Source organism: Episyrphus balteatus, chromosome 1 (assembly GCF_945859705.1).
Source record: "Episyrphus balteatus chromosome 1, idEpiBalt1.1, whole genome shotgun sequence".
NCBI lineage: Eukaryota > Metazoa > Arthropoda > Insecta > Diptera > Syrphidae > Episyrphus > Episyrphus balteatus.
In genome coordinates this window covers 21,533,499-21,552,564 of record NC_079134.1, presented here as the reverse complement: position 1 = coordinate 21,552,564, position 19,066 = coordinate 21,533,499, and the positions used below count along the sequence as shown (strand labels likewise).

At 28.1% G+C, this 19,066-nt stretch overlaps 1 protein-coding gene across 12 annotated transcripts in view; it reads right to left on the bottom strand.

Moving 5' to 3' along the window:
- LOC129905734 (protein turtle) overlaps window positions 1-19,066 on the bottom strand; it is a 703,160-nt gene that overhangs the window by 71,007 nt on the left and 613,087 nt on the right. For all 12 annotated transcript variants that reach the window (XR_008770639.1, XM_055981294.1, XM_055981293.1 and 9 more), the window contains exon 5: window positions 3,857-4,139. Coding sequence is in view for 11 of the 12 variants with exons in the window: in XM_055981294.1 (XP_055837269.1) it covers window positions 3,857-4,139 (283 nt within the window). In the remaining variant the exon portion in view is untranslated. The remainder of the gene's footprint in view (window positions 1-3,856; window positions 4,140-19,066) is intronic.

The window sequence follows — 19,066 nt, the reverse complement described above, 5'->3', positions numbered from 1 at the left end:
ATGGGTTTCTTAGATTGTTTTTTTTTTTTTTCTTTTGCTCATCAAAAGCTTCCTCTATATTTTTTTATATCCTTTTTATCCTTAAAATATAATCTGACAAAAAAGGACAAAAATAGGTAAAAGGAAAGATGTCAAAACAAAAATATAGCACGCATTGAAACGTCCATCCAACTATAACAGGAACATCACTAATGTCCTTAAGAATACTTTGACTTGTCTCCTTTTTCTCTCTCTATGAAGGTGGGGGGAGGTACTCTATCACCCACACTTTTTCCATCTCTATCTCTCCTTCCGGTGTATGTTATCCTGTTTAGAATGCTTCACAGTAGGAAAAAGAAGCTTTGAATCTAAAGTGTTATTTATTTCACTCATTTCGTGTGTTCTAGGAGAAACGAGAAAGATGAAGAAGGAGAAGATGATGATGTTTCTTGAGTTTTTTTTTTTTTTTTTACTGAGAATGAGTTTATTTACAAAAAGGATATGCTGACACTTAACAGTAGTGGAGCTGTTCAAAGCTGACATTTGTCATTAAACTTAGAATGGATTTGTTTGTTATTTTTATCTTAGGTATATTTTTTTTTGTATTTTATTTTTTGTTGGATAAGATGTGAATTATATGTTCTTCTCACGTACGTCATTATTTTATATGTGTTTTTTTTTTTTTTTTTTGAGATATTATGTGTACTTAGACTTTTGAGAGATTTTGCAAAGTGACTCCTTGCTAGTAGCTATCTCTGGTAGACAGCTTTGTTTTTTGATGATGTGAATATTTTCCCAATTTATATGTGTGACAAGAGAAGTTGTTGCAATAATATTTGACAGGGGAGTTCTTAAAGCCATTTCCCCGAAAACTGTAACCGTGTGAAGTTGTTTTAACACACGTACAGAAATATGGGCTTGAGTTGAGTATATATGTAACCTATCTACTTTGAGTAATAATTCATGACTAAGATTATGTGTTTGTTCCTGGTAGATGCGATATATACAATTTCTAAGTGTGTTGATATTTCATATGCAAGCAATGTTGTGTTTCTTAAGTTAGAAGACGTCTTCGTTGTCAAAATGTATTATACCTACTCAAAAACTATGTATGTTTGAAGCAACTTGCAAAGTTAGCAATTTATGTTACCTGTCAAAATAAATTGAGTCTGGGAATAGCTTCTTTTTTGTGTGGGGGACATAGAGATGAAATTAGGTGTATACAGTTTTGAATAAGCTGTAATATTTATTTGATTTAGTGTAGCTATCAAGGTATAAGGATTAATATTATTCATAGAAAAATTGTCAAAATTCAAGAATTTAATTCACAAATATTTCAAGTGAGAATCTGATCTTGGTTTACATATACTTTTCTGTTATTTTAAATTTACATAAAATTCGTTGCTTTATTCAAATTATATAAATTTTATGACAAAAAGTTTGAAAAAGTAAAGATTGCTTCATCCAAGTCTTATAAGGAGGTTTTTAGACGTAAACAGTTTGGTTGGAGAAAATATATCACCATCATCAGTTTTTGTTGTAAGGAAAAAGGTATTCTATCTAATTTCGTATTGAAAATTTTAACAGAGTTTTGTAACTTTCAAAGGATATAGAAGCTATTAAATAATGCAATCTGTCTCAAGTATAAGTAAGTTTTGATGTTTAAAATGTATTTAAAAAAATTAGTAAAAAAAAGTACGTATACACTACAGTGAACGATTTTGAACGCTTTTTTTTTTAATTCATATACGTTGAGCCCTTTGGAAAAAAAATCTTTTGAAAAAAATTCTGATCAATAAAAAAACTATTCCATAGAGTTAAATTGGATCCATTAGCCCACAATATGACTTCTTCAGTGCATTTATAAAACTTTTTGGTTAACGGAGGAATAAAATGTTTCTTAGAAATAACAATTTTTTTTTAGGATCGGAAATATTTATAAAACTGGATTGTTATTGCACTATAAATGGTAAGTGCCCCACACAAGGTTCGTTAAGACTGATTTAATTTCCAATTCCAATTTTTTGATGCCAATTAAGTCAATAAAAATATTATATTTTTTAATCAGTTTTCCAGAACCTTCAAGTCAAATCGCTTTAAATGCCCTTTGAAAAATTTTTAAATGATTGTTTCATTCATAAAATTTAAAGAGCTATTCAAAAATATCCTATCACTACGGTGACCATATTTCTATCATTCTGAAAATATAAATTTAAAAAAAAAAAATTAAATTTTTTAAAATGAGTTATAATTTTTCCTTAATTTTGATATCAAGAATTCTTAAACGATTTTGTGGTAACATTTTCGTTTAAATCATTTAAGTCGTTTACGTTGAAGTCAGAAATCAAGAAAACAAGTTTATAACAGTTTAAAAAGTATTTTTTTTAATCAAAATCGGGAGAGCTGTTTTTTTTTTATTTTAAATGATTTTGAAACTGTCTAATGTTTAATTCAACATATAACATTTCCTTAAAAGTTTTGAAATTTAGCTGAGTTCGTTACTCTTCCACATGTTGTTCATTATTAGAAAAAAAAAATTTGTCTGGTGTAGCTTTTCAACCTGGCTGGAACTGAATAACTGACGAAAATTTTTAAAAACTTATGTTTTTATATGTAAAATTAGAAACACTTTTATACTTGTTTTCCGTAAAAAATATATAAAATTTTGATTAAAACTATCAGAGAATGTGCAAATACGGGAAAATCACGGGACAAATTATAAAATACGGGACACTTATACGTCCCGGGTTTCTTCAATAAAAACCCGGGACAAGCTATAGAAATACGGGACAGTCCCGTGTAAACCGGGACGGATGTTCACCGTACCTATCACAGATAAAAATTGTTGTGGTCTAGTCTTTCACCATATTTTTTCGCAATTAACAATGCCTTTACATTTGGTGGTCATAAGGATACTCTGGCATGCATTTTTTTCGATATCTTTTTCAGTACCTACTTCAATTTTTTTTCAAAATCTATGGAAAAGTCATAAAGATATGATAACTTTTTTTACCGATCAAAATTTTCGACTCTTTTTGTTGTTACTTTTTGTTTTTTGTCTATAACTTGAAAAGGAAGCCGATTTTGAAAAATTTTATTAAGAAATTTTCTGTAGATAATTAAATTTCCTATGGCTATATATACTTTTACGAATGTTTAAAATTAAAATATTGTAAAAATCTTAAGAAAAACTATTCAAAAAAGTGAAAAAAAAATGAAATGTTTTTATTAAATAGTCTATTTCTATGTTTTGAGAATTTGAAGTATTGAACATGTAACGGAGAAAAAAAAATACTTTATCTTTCAACACAATGGTCCCAAAAATTGAATACGGCTAAAATTGGATTAAATATGGACTTTCAAAATCTACTGTTTTTGGTCTTTAACTTATCATATCTCGAAAAAGTATCAATAAACAGTTTTTAGATACAATTTTTGAGTTTCCTGGGCTCGTATCTATATGAAAAGTATAACGGCACTTGGTGTCCAAAAATTTTTTATTTTTTTGTAAACTAGTGTATCTTTTCAAATTAATTTTCATATTAATTAATCCTGATCACATGCTGTAACTGTAACCCAAATGTTCAAATCCGGATTTTCTAAAGGCATATTTTTTACCTGGAAAATAGAACCCTAGCCGCTTCAGTTAACCTTTGGCGTTTTGTATAAGAACATACATAGTCTTTTTGAAAGGTCCATCTAAGGCATCTTTGTGGTATACTTTTGGGCCCAATTTTTGGGTTACTTTTGTGACAGACTTTATGTAAAATGTATTGAAAAATCAAAAGCTTATACAAACTTTAAATTTCACCAAGATCATTTTTTTGTTCAAAATTTTATATTTATATATTATAAGAAAAAAATAATAAGAACTCACCTAAATTAACGTATATAATATCTTCTGGTGTAACACTAAAACGTGGCGGTGCATGTACATCTAAATGGAACCATGTACCGTTCTTATGTTGTTTTGGATCACGATTTAAAAATACAACTTTACACTCGTACCATCCCTGATCCGCTTCCTTAATGTTGGTCAAGTTGAGTGATGCCGAACCAAATGGTGAGTCCTGTGACACACGGGACACGCGTCCCTTATAACCTTCTTCGATGTGTTCTGGATAACTTTCGTACCAAATGTATATGGGTAAATCAGATCCCTGTTATAGTTTTTTTTTTTTTTTTTTAAAGAAAATTTAAAATAATTTCAAAATCAATTAAAATTATATAATCATTATAGAAGAATTTTTTAAAAAAATTCTTAATTATAAAATAAAAATTAAATTATAAGAAAATTAAATATAATTTTTTTTTTTTATATATTTATAAATATGAAAGCAATGTTTATATACATTATATAGGTTAGTTTCTTTTTTATATATATATATATATGATATATAGAGAATGTATATATATATGCACATTTAATGCGAATGCTGATTTAAGTTTTAATTGTTTTATTAAATTATTTAAATCTCAAATGCTATAGCAGAAGTTTATTTTATACTTTATTTTTCTTATATACAAAAAGGCGTTCATATACAACATGCCGAAATTGATGCATACATATTTACAAATAAAAAAATATATATAAATTTAATAGTGCCATGCGTTTTTATTTGGGATGCAATATTTTATAAGAGATTGTGTCAAAATTAATAAAAAAAAAAAAATAAATAAACAAAAAATGGTGTGTTTTATCCTTTTTATTTGTGTGTTGTGATATGTGTATAGCACCTACGAGGACATTTTGCAAAAGGCTCCACCACAATGTCGTGTAATGTAATTAGTTCAACACTGATTTTGGTGTTGCCCATATAATTATTTATATACAAAATAATAAAAATAAAAATTATATGCGGATATAATATGTAACATTATACCCCAACAAGGATAATAATATTCGTATTGGATATATATATATATTTTTTTATCCTGTGGAATTTATAGGTAAGTAATCATGTTATTTTATTTTCAGTTCACGTTTATAATATGGCTATGCTATGTCCTGCATACACAATTCATTGCATGTTTTGCTACACATATATATATTGGTTTGTATGTGTGTATGTGAAAATGTGTGGGTTATTTTTATCCTTTTTGTGGTTAATGGTGTCCGGTTGGGAATTTTTTTTTTGTTTTTTTTTTTTTTTTTAATTTTAAAAACTCTACGAACGCATGTGTTGTTTTTTTTTTTTTTTTGTGAAACTGTTTTGTTCTAGGATAGATGAGTTTCAGAATTGATTTTCTATAGTCGAGGTTTAATATATTTGTATATATATTTTTAGTTATTTTTTTTCATTTATAATATTTTTCAGCATAAATTATACCACGATGTTGTATAACTGTGTATGTGTTTTCAATTTTAAAAAAATATATTCATAAATCAACCAGAAAACGTGTTTTATATGAAAATGAAGGGCTTTGCAAAAATATATAAACACGAAACCACGCAAAATGTTTCCTCAAAGTTATTTATATAGTGCAATTATGAAAGCAATTTATCACACATACAAAAAAAAAAATGATATAAACGACAAGGGTTTTTTTTTTGATTAAAATTTGCTGCGATATTGGAATTTAAATTTTTTTTAGAATATCGAGAAAAAACATAGCATACAATTAGGCGTAGTTTAGGTTTTTGTTATGACAAAAAATCACATTCTTTTGTACAAAAATATCTCGAAAAGTAAAATTAGCTTGTTTTTTTTTAAAGGTAGATTACGGCTAAAAAGGTTTTATTAACATTTCCATTGCAACTTTGTTTTGCGTAGCGAAATTCATTTTGTCTTTTTCTTGTTGAATTTGTGAATCTCAAGAATTTTTAAGCATAGTTAAGTCATCAATAATATTTTAATGGTATTTCTAATAGTTTCTATGGCTTTAACTGAACCAAACTAAAATGGGACCACATTGCAGCCACCAGCTTTCCAATACAAAAAGAATTATCAAAATTGGTTCACTCAGACCAAAGTTATGATTTAACAAACATAAAAAAAAAAAATAAAAAAAAAAAAAAAAAATACAGGCGAATTGAATACCTCCTCCTTTTTGGAAGTCGGTAAAAAAAAAATACAGGCGAATTGAATACCTCCTCCTTTTTGGAAGTCGGTAAAAACATAGACGAAAATTGGTACAGCATAAACCTTTATTAGATTGTTCCGAAAAAATTATTCTCTTATAACACTTATACTGAAAAATTCTTGTGCAATATTTTCAAAATGTATGTATAACTTGCCTTGCAACTAGTACTTTATTATTATAATGCAGCTATTTGGTAGATATTTCTTGAAGAAAAAAGTTTAAAAGACCATTTTGCTGAATACTTCGACCTTGTTACACGGCTACATAAGAAATCGTCGGTTCGAAGGAAATACGCGCTAACTTCATACGATTTCAATAGCAGTTAGTGAGTTTTTCCTTTTTTAATTCAGAACCTCAAAAGTAGCAGTAGGTTTTAATTATTTAATTAAAAGTTTTGAACTTTGTATCACTCGGAGAAAAAAAAAAAACATTTTTGCTTTTATTATGTTCGCCTAAATTACCACATTTTTGGAATTCACTTACTCATAATTGAAAAAGTAAGTGTAGTTCATTCAATGAAAAAAACCTCAAACATTTTGAAAACAAGTCTAAAAATTTCTAAAATTAGTATCTAAAACATTTCTATGTATTTCTATTTCTTAATTTTAGCCAATTCTGACATATTTCCTATTTGTTTTCGTCAAAAAATTTACTATTTTGGTGTCATATTATTGCCAACTACCTATATTTTAATCTTTTCGGTATCTCTTTTTTTTGTGATATCTTGAGATATGTATGTTGAAATAAATATACACGTTTAAGCATTACCTACCTCAAAAAGAACCAAAATAACGATTTTTTTTTTTTTTGCTTTTTATAACTGTAATATTTCAAAATCGGACTCCAATCGAATATTTCTGACTTTGAATTCGAGTTCAGCACCACTAAGACCATCAGGAAAGTCTTTGAAAAAACTCTGTAGGATAGGTCAAAAAGTAAAAAATGTATGGTTTGAAAAAGTCAAAACAATATTATTTTGTTTGAAGATAACTATTCAAAAATTGGTCCCGAATAAAAAAGGATTATGTTCGAGATATGTATCTATTACACATTATACAGGACTCTCGACATCTTCCAATATATAATGTTGAAATTATAATTTTGTTTTGTCAATTTCATGACTTGTATTAAATATAGTTAGGTACCTATATATCAAATTAAATTTTGAATCCTTTATGGAAGACACAAAAAGCTTTATAATTAACACTTGATTCTCCCTCATCTTTACTTTTGAGACACTAAAGACACGGACATAGGTAGATGACCTCCAGTCCAGTGCCACAATGCAAAATTTCGGTGTCTATTTTTTTTCTTCTGTAGGTCAAATTTTAATTTCAATTTAATCCAGCAAAGTTAAGAATTTTTGAAAGTCATTAAGCTTAGAAATAACCCCCAAAGAACCGATTGATCGGCCATTAAAATTGCAAAAAATCCTCAAAAATTCGTTATTCTCTGATTATAGAAGTGTTTTGATAATTTTTAGTCTAGGATTAACCCTCTTTTTTGCGAATTTGGTTTATACTTTTTCATGTCGCTAGAACTTTTTTCGATCTCACTATTTTATAGAGAATCATATATGAAATTGATGTAGAATATTCCGAGGAATTCGAATATTGTATTCACAATTCAAAAATTTTCACCCTTATAATTTTCACCCTTCTAAAGACACTTTTTTGTGACCACTTTTAATTTTTGTCCTACCAAATTTGCACCAGTCCGTGTGCCGACAGAGGGTTAATGTTCAAATCGTATTTAAATTGTAAAGTTTGTTGAAAAGTCGTAAATTATTTATGTTGCAGGTTTGTAATATTTTATTGGGCCAAAATTGAAAATTTTAGTTTTGAAAATTTAATCTTAAAAAATGAGATTTAACGCCATTTTAAGGCAGCTTCAAACAATTATGTTCGTGTTTCTATACTATTTTCTATATAAATCATGTTGTGCTTCTTTCTTATAAATTTTCGAATGTGAATCAATAGTTTTTACTAAAACTAGAAAATATAAAATACTATTCAAATTTTAACTAAGCGTCACAGACAATCGAGAACAAGAATGAAATAAGTATAATTTTATCCACTCGTGTTAGAAAAAAGTAAAGTTTCAATCAAAGAGGCGCAAATATTGAAATCCCCTAAAAATTAATATTTCGGCTTCCAATTTAATAGTAAAAAAAACTGAATAAGCGAGGAACCACTTGTCCCGATAGTACTAGATTCCCATGTCATCATGGGATCATTCAATACAAATTTCGAAAAACGAAAATCCTAACTGTTTTCAACATACATTCATTTTTTGACGTGATAACGTCTTATAAATCGATGAACCTTGGTAGCCACCACAAAAAAGTGACGCCATTTTCTTCCGTTACACTCTCGCACTTTCGCAGTGCGGCAAAAAATTTCAATTAAAAATTAAAAATAAACTACTAGAGGTATTATTTGAAAGATAATAACCTAAAGCTTAAGGGGTTATATCTAGTTGTAAGTGCAAAAAAACCTTCTTTTTTGTGGATTTTTTGTGAAAAGGCATTTAATTATATAAACATAAAGAATATATATCCATATACCAAATTTAATGTATTAAAAGAATTCGCTGTGTATTTTAAAAAAAAATATTGGGTTCCGTTATTTTTGTAGTAGATCTCCTAGACGACCTAAAAAAAAAGGGTGTCTTGCGGTGAGCAAAATTTCTCCGAAACGACTGGAGTATTCGACTTGAAATTTTTACACAATTTTCTTAGATATTTTTGTCAGGTAATGAACGAAGGAAAAAGGTTTTTGACAATAATTCGATTTTTTAAGCCACTTTAATGTGTAAATTTTCGTGAAAAAAAAACGATTTTTTTCTTTGGGAGGCCGCCATTTTGTCAAAAATCAAAATTTTGATTATTCCTTCGTTCATTACCTACATTTGTCTATCCTGAAAATGTATCTTTTTGTTTTTTTTAATTTTAAGTGACTTGGGTCAGAGATATATTGCTCACCGCCAGACACCTTTTTTTTGGAGGTCGTCTAGGAGATCTACTACAAAAATAACGTAACCCTATATTTTTTTAAATACACAGCGAATTCTTTTAATACATTAAATTTGCTATATGGATATGTATTCTTTATGTTTATATAATTAAATGTCTCTTCACAAAAAATCCAAAAAAAAGAATGTGTTTTTGCACTTACAACTAGATATAACCCCTTAATCCAAATGAAGGATTTTTAAAAATTCCGTCATTTAATAGGATAGACAGGGGTAAAACGGAAAGATGAAGTTTGGGCTAAAATCTAAACGCAAAGTCGTAGAAAGTTGATTTTTGCTATAGATAGATAAAACTAATTTAAGAATAACTGCATTTAAGAAAAAATTCTAAAAAATTTTGAAATTAAGCTACAACGTTTTGTTTGAATGTTGTACACGTGTTGGGGCTATGACAAAATGATGATATTGGGTAGGGGATATTTTTTTTTGACAATTCTAAAGGTGCCAGGTTAAAGATAAGGGAAACAAATTTAGGGGTCTGATACGGATTTTTTTCCAACACTCTGCGTTTCGAAATATGAATTTTTGAAAAACACCTTGTTTTTTAGGGGTATTTTTTGCATAGTTTTTGATTTTTAGTTTTTTTTGGAGCGTTTAAAAAAATCTCAAACTTAGAGGACATGTAGGTTTTTGCCTTATGTATACCTACATACATGTGCAAAAAATTGGAATCGTTTAATGAGTTTTGACTGAATAACGGAAGAAACAAGTTTTAAAAAAACACGTTTTTTGGCGGTTTTTAACCAATTTTCATGGTTTTTTATTTTTATCTTTTTGTTTTTAATAGATAAAGAAATAAAGTATATGGAGTAATGATAGACCAGATAGAAATTTTATTAATACTTTTATGAGCATCCTGATACAATTGTATATCACACATAACGATAGACTAACTACAAGCTACACAATGTTAATTCAAGAAACTTGCGAAAAACCTCAAAACACCAGTGGAGATCTGTTGCACCCCGAAAAGCCACCAGTGTGGGAAGTACCGTAATCTCAGTCTGGAAATTCCACATGGTTGACTTTAAAAAATTCTACCTTCTCTTGTTGGCATTTTTGAAATGAGATTGATACGTCATATGAAAGGTGAAATAATAAGCTTGCACATGGTATAAAATTTTTTATAGGTTGTCAAACAAAAAAATTGATTCCATAGGGACATAAAAATAAATGTTTTTTTGCTTTTTTTAATGAAATTTGATCGAGTTCAAAAAATTCTAGCTCTTTTTGTAGATGTCTAATAGACCTGATCGATATATATATTTTGAGCTTAGACAATAAGCTTTCAGATGGTGTAACATTTTTTATAGGTTGTTAGGGAAAAAATGGAAATAATGACGTGAGAAAATAAAAATTCATGTTTTTTTTGCTTTTAAAATTTAAATTAAACGCTTCAATTGACTCATTTTAAATAAAAGCACACAACCTGTTTTCTGACGACGTTATCACGTAAAATCATAGTCCGTAAACCAGCTTTACAGACAACCTCTTTTTCAGATTTAATTTACCACTTAAAATATTCGTCTGGCCGAAAAAAAAAATAAATAAAACATTATTCTTTATTAATATTTATAATGAATTTTGATTTCTCAACCTAAATACAAAAAAATAAAGATAGAAACTTTCTTATTTTTATTTTCGATAAGAAGCTTGAATTTATTGTTCTCCAAATAAATTCATAATAAAAATTGCCAAAAACGAAAAGAAAATGAAATTAAATATTTCTTTTTGTGTTTTCTTCTTTTTTTCATTTTTGTTTTTACGATGATGATGGGATAGAGCTTCTTCAGCCTAAAATTAGATAATAAAATGCAAAAGAAAAAAAAAATATCTTCACATATTTTATTTTATTATTATTCTATATCAAATGAAATATTAAGTCATAAATATTTAATAGATTAACTTTTTTTTATGTGAATTATATTTTTTTTTTCTCTTTTTCATTCTCTTTTTTATATCATACAAATTGATTTGTGTGCATGATCAGGTTTTATCACTTTTTGTTGTTGTCATATAATAATCCAAAAAAAGGAGATACAATCCTTTCTTTTTTTTTTATATATTTTTGTTAATACAATGAAAATTGATGATAGCTTTTAGGCGCAGTATTGAAAGAAATATTTGGATACTATTATGTATAATGTTATGTTTTCTTGTGTCGTAAAAATGAAGTCATAAAATTCAATTTTCTCCCCCATTTTAAAATTGTATGTTAAAGGTTCTTTAAACAGAAAATTTTATTTATTTATATACGTTGTTTTAAGCGAGATTACAAAATATTTAAACTAGGTTAAAAAAAAAAAACGCACTATGCGCTCCAGGAAAGTTAGCGTTAGCTTTTAGGGTAATTCTATGAATGAAATCTCTCTCTTCTACTAACTAATGAAATAAATATTTTAAACCATCTAAAATGTCAAATTCCAAACTTTATTTTTTATTTTAAGTTAATCTCTACCATTTAAATATAAAATCAAAGAAATCTAAGCGTCGTTGTTGATACAAAAAAAATAGAAAACATTTTTTAACTGGAATATTTGCAAGTTATTTTGTGAATTTAATATTTTCTACCTTTTTTTCATTAGAATCAAGATACTTGCTTTATTCAGTTTTTTTTCAATTTTATTAGAGCAATTTCATTTATTTTTTTATTTTATATAAAATTTTAATAAATTCCAAAAGCATAGCGATATCCTGAATGTTTCACTTCACATTTTTTTTCAACAATATTTCCACTTTACTAAATAAAAACAAAAAATAAACAGAAAAAACAAAAACGAAAAACACAGAAAATAAAGTAGATACTTATGAAAGAAGAATATTTCAAGAGCTTTGTATACTGCTGGTTTTTACGGTAGTTTTTTTTTTTTTTTTTTGTTGTTCTTTTTACGTCCTTCATAAAGGATAGGTAAAAATAAAACAAAAAAAAAAATACACACAAAATAAAAAAAAGTATATAACAATAAGTGCGGCCAAAGTTTTTTAATTAATCATCATCTCTCATGAATCCCTTTGAATAAAAATGAAGCTTTTCCATCCGCAGTTGTGGTGTATGGTTGAGTGAAATAATACCACGCAATCTCTTCTTAAGTCGGTATAGGTCCAGCTTCAGAGAATATTCTAACCTCACATATATTGTGTCCTTTTTTTTTTCAAGAATCCCTGAAGCCAATACTTAGAAGAGAAAAAAAAACTATAAACCGAAAATTAAAATATTTCATTTTTGTTTTTTCTTCATTCTTCTTCCATCTTCTATACGAAACCATCCACATTGGAGTCCTTAAGGATGATCCTACGACACTCGTAGATTTCTTGAGAAACTTTTCTCACAAACTAACATTTTTTTTTTTTTTTTTATTTATCTCAGAGTCAAGCGCACACTATCATCCTTTTTTTTTCAATAACATGAGGCACTTTATATAGTTTATACTCTTATCAAGCAGACATAAGGACACGTCGAGGGTATATCGTTTGGCTATAGTCTGTTGACTTAAAATCTCACATCCCTGCTGTGCGTTGGTATAGTATTTTTTCTTGAAAACAGAAAAGTTTTCTTTGCAGTGCAAGCGAGTGTGAGTCCTTGCACAAAAAAAAAAAATAAAGCAAACAACCAGAAAGGATTTAATGTTTTTGCTTTCAGTATTATTTTTTGTTTTGTTTTTATGACACCCTGAGGTTTTATATATCCCCGTAATTATTGTTATACCCCAAAGATGGACATAGTTTTTGCTCAAGATGAGTCCATACCCTTGGGTGTAAGGATATTTATATATGACAAGTGAGCTATATTATGGAGAACGAGTAGTATAGTGCGGTTGGTCTTATACTCGTTGTCGTCCTTGGTTTCGGTATTTCCTCTGTCTTGGCTTTGTTTCTTCTTAATAAAATTATCGGCTGAAGTTTTATGCGGTTTAGGGTCTTGCTCTTTTTTTTTTTGTAACCTTCGTAGCCTTCTTTATTGAAGAACAGAAACAAAAAAAAAAAAAAAAATATTAGGATTTTGTTTCTTATTTTTGTTTTTGTTTTATTTTGTTTTTTCTTCAAAAGAATCTTAAATTGCTTTTTTTTCCTTTGCCTCGTGTATATAGTGACTTGGAAGTGACTTTGAAGAATATCGAACGAAATTAATGTTTTGATGGATAAAGTTTTTTGACTTGATGGCTATTTAATTGCTGGTATGTTGTTTCTAATGGCTTTTTGTGGCCCTCGATTTTGATAAGAATATAGATTTTTTTTTTGGAATGGCAGGAACATCTTCTCTTTCTACAGGAACGTCATTCATTTTTTTTTTGTTAGGAAGAATTAATGCGGAAGTTGATGAGTTTTTTTTTAGCCACAAAGTAGAGATTCCGATTTTATTTTTGGAAAGAAGAAGGAAGAGGTTGATTTGATGTCGGAATATTTTTCTTATTTCTTTTTCGTCAGTAATATCTATCAAGTTAGTTGTTATTTTCTTTCTGAAATCCTGTACATTTTGTTTCCTATCAATGGCTTTGTATGGTGTCTACCAGATAGTAAAGACACCTTTTATCAAATTGTAGAATAGTTTGTCAATATCGAAAGCATTCAATTAACAAATCAAACACTTTGCGGATCACTGTGGCGTATACGTAACATTTTTTTTTGCACAAAAAAAATATTTTGTCAAAAATTTTACGCCAGTAAAAATTGCTGAAATTGTTTAATTTAGAGCAAAGACAAAAAATCAAAGCGGTCTTTAAAAATTATTTAGGTAAAAATGTGTACATTGAAAAATAAAAAAAAAAAAAAAAAAAAATTTGAAAAAAGAAAAAATCTGATGAAATTATTTTTCAATTTTCTCAAAATCTAGAAAAAATACAAACATATAGTTTTCACTGTTCGATAAGGATTTAATTGAGGCAGTTTTCTACATGAGTCAATTTCTTATTAAAATTCACAGTCTGGACAAAAATAGTAATTAATGAGTTTTTTGTGTTTAATTTGTTCATCTATTTTTAACTTTGAAATCGATTATTTGAATAACAATTGGTTGAAATATATTGATTTAAAAATTTAAAGTAAATGTACAATTCTGCCCTTCGGAAATGGTATCACTTATAACTGTAAGTGTTGCCGTTGTTTTTTAATAATTTTTTTTTTATTTTAATAATTTTTTTTTTAGAAAATTACCCAACCCTCCTAAAGGGAGGGAGATAGACCTCCCTCCCATAGTAAAAAATGATTGTATTAAACTTCTGGCGCCCGAGTTATGGTACTACGTGCCAAAATAACATTTTTGTTCGGTGCGCAAACGTTCGAATTTCTGTGCCTGATTTGAAATCGTAATTTTTTTTCTAATGGCCAATTTTTCAATAGTCAGATAAACCTGAGATAGAGCTCATTCCTAGGAATAAAATTTTTTTTTATATTGACTTTTATTCTTCTGATAGTCTAACTGACGATTGAATAATCAGGGCTAAGTCAATTTTGAACTGATGATACCTCGTTTCATTTGGAAATGAATATGTTGCATGTTGTTTTTGAAAACATATACTTTAAATAATTGATGTCGAAATTGGGAAAATTACAAAAAAAATGGAATTTTTGAACTTTGACCGCTTATAAATTCAAGGTGGTTGAACTGAATCACATGTTTTCTAAATTTTTGAAAAGGTATAATTATCTTCTATCAGAAACTATAAAAAAATCTAAAATGGGTAAAAATTAGACGAAGCTAGAATTTTTTTAATGGGCGAATGTCCAAAATATTGTTTTTTGCCTCTAACTCCAGATTTTGGGGGTGTTGGGGACTTTTTAAATACCGTTTCGTAATCAGTGCGACTAGCTCTAAAAAACGTGATAGGTCTCCGCCCACGTATATTTTGAAACCTTCTTTTTGTAACACAGTGTAATTATGTTAAATAAAAGTGTGTTTTTTCGAGCAAGGGAAATGTAAGGATTTTGAATGGAAATTTTATCTCGGAGACATTTTTGTTTTTACTAAAAAAAAAAACACCCTTTCCTAATGGAGCTCTCAAGGTAAACATATTCATTATATCCATTCAACAACTCCAACTCTTTTTTGACCAATTATTAAAAATAGGCAAGTCAAAAGTCAAAGGACCTCATTGAGATCAACTGACTTTCTTCTTTTTATTTCAGTGTCTATAAGAATTCTTGGTGGCAGCAAGAGTTGAAACTGTCTTAAAAAGATCCAAAGTCCTAATCAAAAAATTCAATTTTTATCAGCCAAGTATAGCTGATATATTTGAGTTAGACCTCTTTTTATTGAAATTTGATCCTTTCGATTCGAGATATTTTATGTTTGACATTGATTTTGATGGGTTTTTTTTTGTACCAAATCCAAATTTGCTAATATTTACCTCAATTCAAAATGTTTGTCTGAATAAATTAATGACTTCTTAATGATTTATTGCTATATTAAGCCCTTTTACATTTTTGTTTTGTTTTTGATCTACAAAAATTCTTGTAACTCTATGCAAAATATGAAGTTTTTTTTTTTTTTATTATTTTTATATTTTTATTTGACATCAGATATCTGAATGCTCTTAGTTTTAAAATACCTAATAATTCCCATTGTCGGTTTTATTATTCTTGTACTATTTGTATTTTTGTACCTTTTCACACACCCACTTAAGTTTTGTATAGGTCCTAATCTAAAAGAATCCTATTTTTTTTTTAAGCTTGGAAATTGTGACATGAAAAACGGTCCAGGGCTAAATATCGCCATTATATTTTTTTCAGAATTTTATGCTGTAACCCTTTTTTTTTTTAATATGTAATACTATAGTCACATTCTCTTGTAAATCCTTAAGTTTGATTTATCTCAAAAGAATCAATCGAGTAGGAAGGTTTAGTGCCAGCATGTCGGTAGATATATTTACGTATACAAAAATTCCCTATTTGGAATTTTTTTTCGATATTCCCTTTATTTTGTTTTTGGTATAGCTACCCATAATATTTTATACCAAACGTTTTTATCTATTCACATGGCAATATGGACAGATTTATAAATTGAATTTATTTTAATATGAATAATAAAATGAAATATCCCTTCAGAGCTACAATATTCTCATACATAGTGTCTGTGAATATGGGGGGACGATATAAATTAACAAAAACACACACACATATGTAAGGCATAGTCATATAACCAATACAAGTATATACTTTTAATTATCTCAAAAATAAAAGAGGACATAGAGGTAGACAAAGCCAAAAACCGATGCGATGTTGTATGCCGCTCGAATGCAATCTCTTCTCTGGTCGGCTTACCACTTTTTTTCGGTCCGATTTTTCCTGTCACATATCCGTGAGGTATATTTTTGCATAGCCAGCTTCCTTTCACACACAACAAACTGGTCGCTCTTCATTCAACCCCTTCGTCTGTCCCACAAATCCTTCCTGTGGATGGGGCTATGTTCTGCGGCACAGAGGAACACAATAAAAATAAACAACCAGTTGGGGGACATTCAGTGATTACGGACCACACCTGTAAAATAATTTCAAATATTCCAATGGTGACGATTGGAATATACGACTACGGCGTACATCGTACCGATCCGTACGATTTTTTGAGAGGAGCTGTTTTTTACTACCCTCCAGTTTGTCTTATTTTAAATACCTTTTTTGTATAAAAAATATTCCTGGGTAGCAGGAGAAGAGGTGCATATAAATAAACCGTAAAAACTGGGTAAAAAGGATAAAACAATATATACGGATCCAAAAAACCGTAGGTACGAAGGTATTTTCATTTCGCTATATCAGTCTGTAGGTAGGTATATTTAGTTTTTTTTCGAAAAAATATGCAAGCATATTAATTTACATAAAGGATGAGATATGAAAAAAATATATAAAAATTGGTAAAAGCGTATAAACTGAAAAAAAAAAAAAAAATGAAATTCCACAGAGACTGAGAATGTCCTTGTTATTGTTATTGCAAAATGTTCGTGTAGAATGCAAAAATATAATATATTTATGTATATCAACGTGAAGAGAGTTTTTTGTGAATAAATATACTCGTTAGCTTATATAGGTCTATATTTTTTGTGTGAATATACAAAAAAAAAAAAAATATTGAAAGGTATAAAAAGGCAGGTGTGTGAAATGGTACAGACAACAAAAACAAAAAAGGAATAATAAAAACGGACAATGGGAATTATTATTTTAAATATTAAAACTAAGAGCATTCAGACATCTGATGTCAAATAAAAATATAATTTTATTTTTTTTTATATTTTTTCAAGAATTACACAAACTTAAAAAAAGTTTATAAAAGGGCTTAAAAGAGCTATAAATCATGTAAAAATTATATCAGTGTCAAAAATTTATTTTGTGAATTATTTTTAAGATGAACTTTGTTTTTAGATAAGTAACACAGTTTTCTAACATTTATTTTTTTGCGCCAAAAAAGTACCCTGAGACAGCAAAAAAAAAGTGCTGACCTGGGTTGGATCACGTCAATAATAGTTTTTTGGTCGCCTCAAAAAGTGTTCACGACACTCTGAAACGAACATATTTTTTGAAGTTATCTCGAAAACTTTAAGTGACGCGGTGAAATGGACTTCGGATTCGGTTTCAACGACCCAAAAAACTTATAATTTAGTTAGTCGCACTCCTAGGTCACAACTTTTTTTTCTGGTTTCAACTATTTTGTTCTCAAAAATTCAAATGATAGTCTTTTGGTGAATTTTTTTTTTCGAAAATCATTGATAACCTGTCATAGAACCGTTTTTTTTTTTAACCAAAATACTAATTCAATATTCAATAAACTAAACGAATATTTTTTATACAAAAGCATTATTATTATTTTATTATAAATCAAAACTAAATAATTTTTGGAACACTAATTTAAGGATTGAAAAAGAAATTGTTATTTATTTTGAAAAATAAAATTTTCGAAAACGGGATAGGTACTGAATTTTTTTGAAATTTCGGTGGTATTGATTTAGAATTTCTACAATATGCCACACCAATTTTATAATGTAATGTTTTTTTCCTTTGAAAACGAAATTTATGTTTTTTTTTTAAACATAATGAAATTTGCAAAAATTTCTTTGGCAACTTGAACTTTTGCCGTGTTATTTGAAGCGATGTGTATTTTGCTCATTCCAGGTAGATGTCGAAAAACGCAGATCTTCATCAGTTTCATACCATAACCCAAGCAACACAATTTGGAACTAGTTCATTTTATCCAATATAGACGGTTCCAGACTGAAATTCATCATCAGAACTAAGACTTATAACAAAAAATTTTACTAAAAATTCTTAATTCTTTGATTTTTTTTTTTAACTTTTGATAGCCAAAAAAACCATGAAAAGGCTTTATGAAATGGTTATCGGTAGCCATTTAGTTGTGGAGAAAAGTTACCAAGAAAGAATGGGTATTTTGTAAAGTAGGTATTTCAAAATGAAATTCAGAGTTACAGTAGAAATATACTTTTCAGATTGCATTGCATACTTTAAGGCATTTGTCTTAAATTATTTTTTTTTAATTCAAGTAGGTATTAGTTAGATTCAATACTCTTTCGGGGTCAAATTCCTCTTTTATAAGCTATAAATTACAAACACAAGACCATTAAGAAGACAAGAATAATATTCTCTGAAATCACTGAGTGTGAATTATGAGTTGCAAAGTGCAAAATCGTATAAAGATTTCCATATTTTATTTCAAGTGTTTAAAACTCATATAATACAATTGAATCATAAGTTGTAAGAAAAAAATAAGTCTATTTTGTAAAATTGTTGGGAAAACGCAAAAAACTGAATACCTTCTATATTTTACTGTTGTCAGATGTTTGACCTTCAGATAAAATAAAGATTATTAGGACTTGAGTCGCATGAAATAAAAATTAATTTTATTTCTATCGATTTCTGGGAGACAGCTATAACGGTTTAAATACGTTGGACTTATTCCGTTCTTACAACTTACCGTTTGAAATTTCACCCAAATGCCAAATTTTGAATGAAATCAACATAAAATTTATTT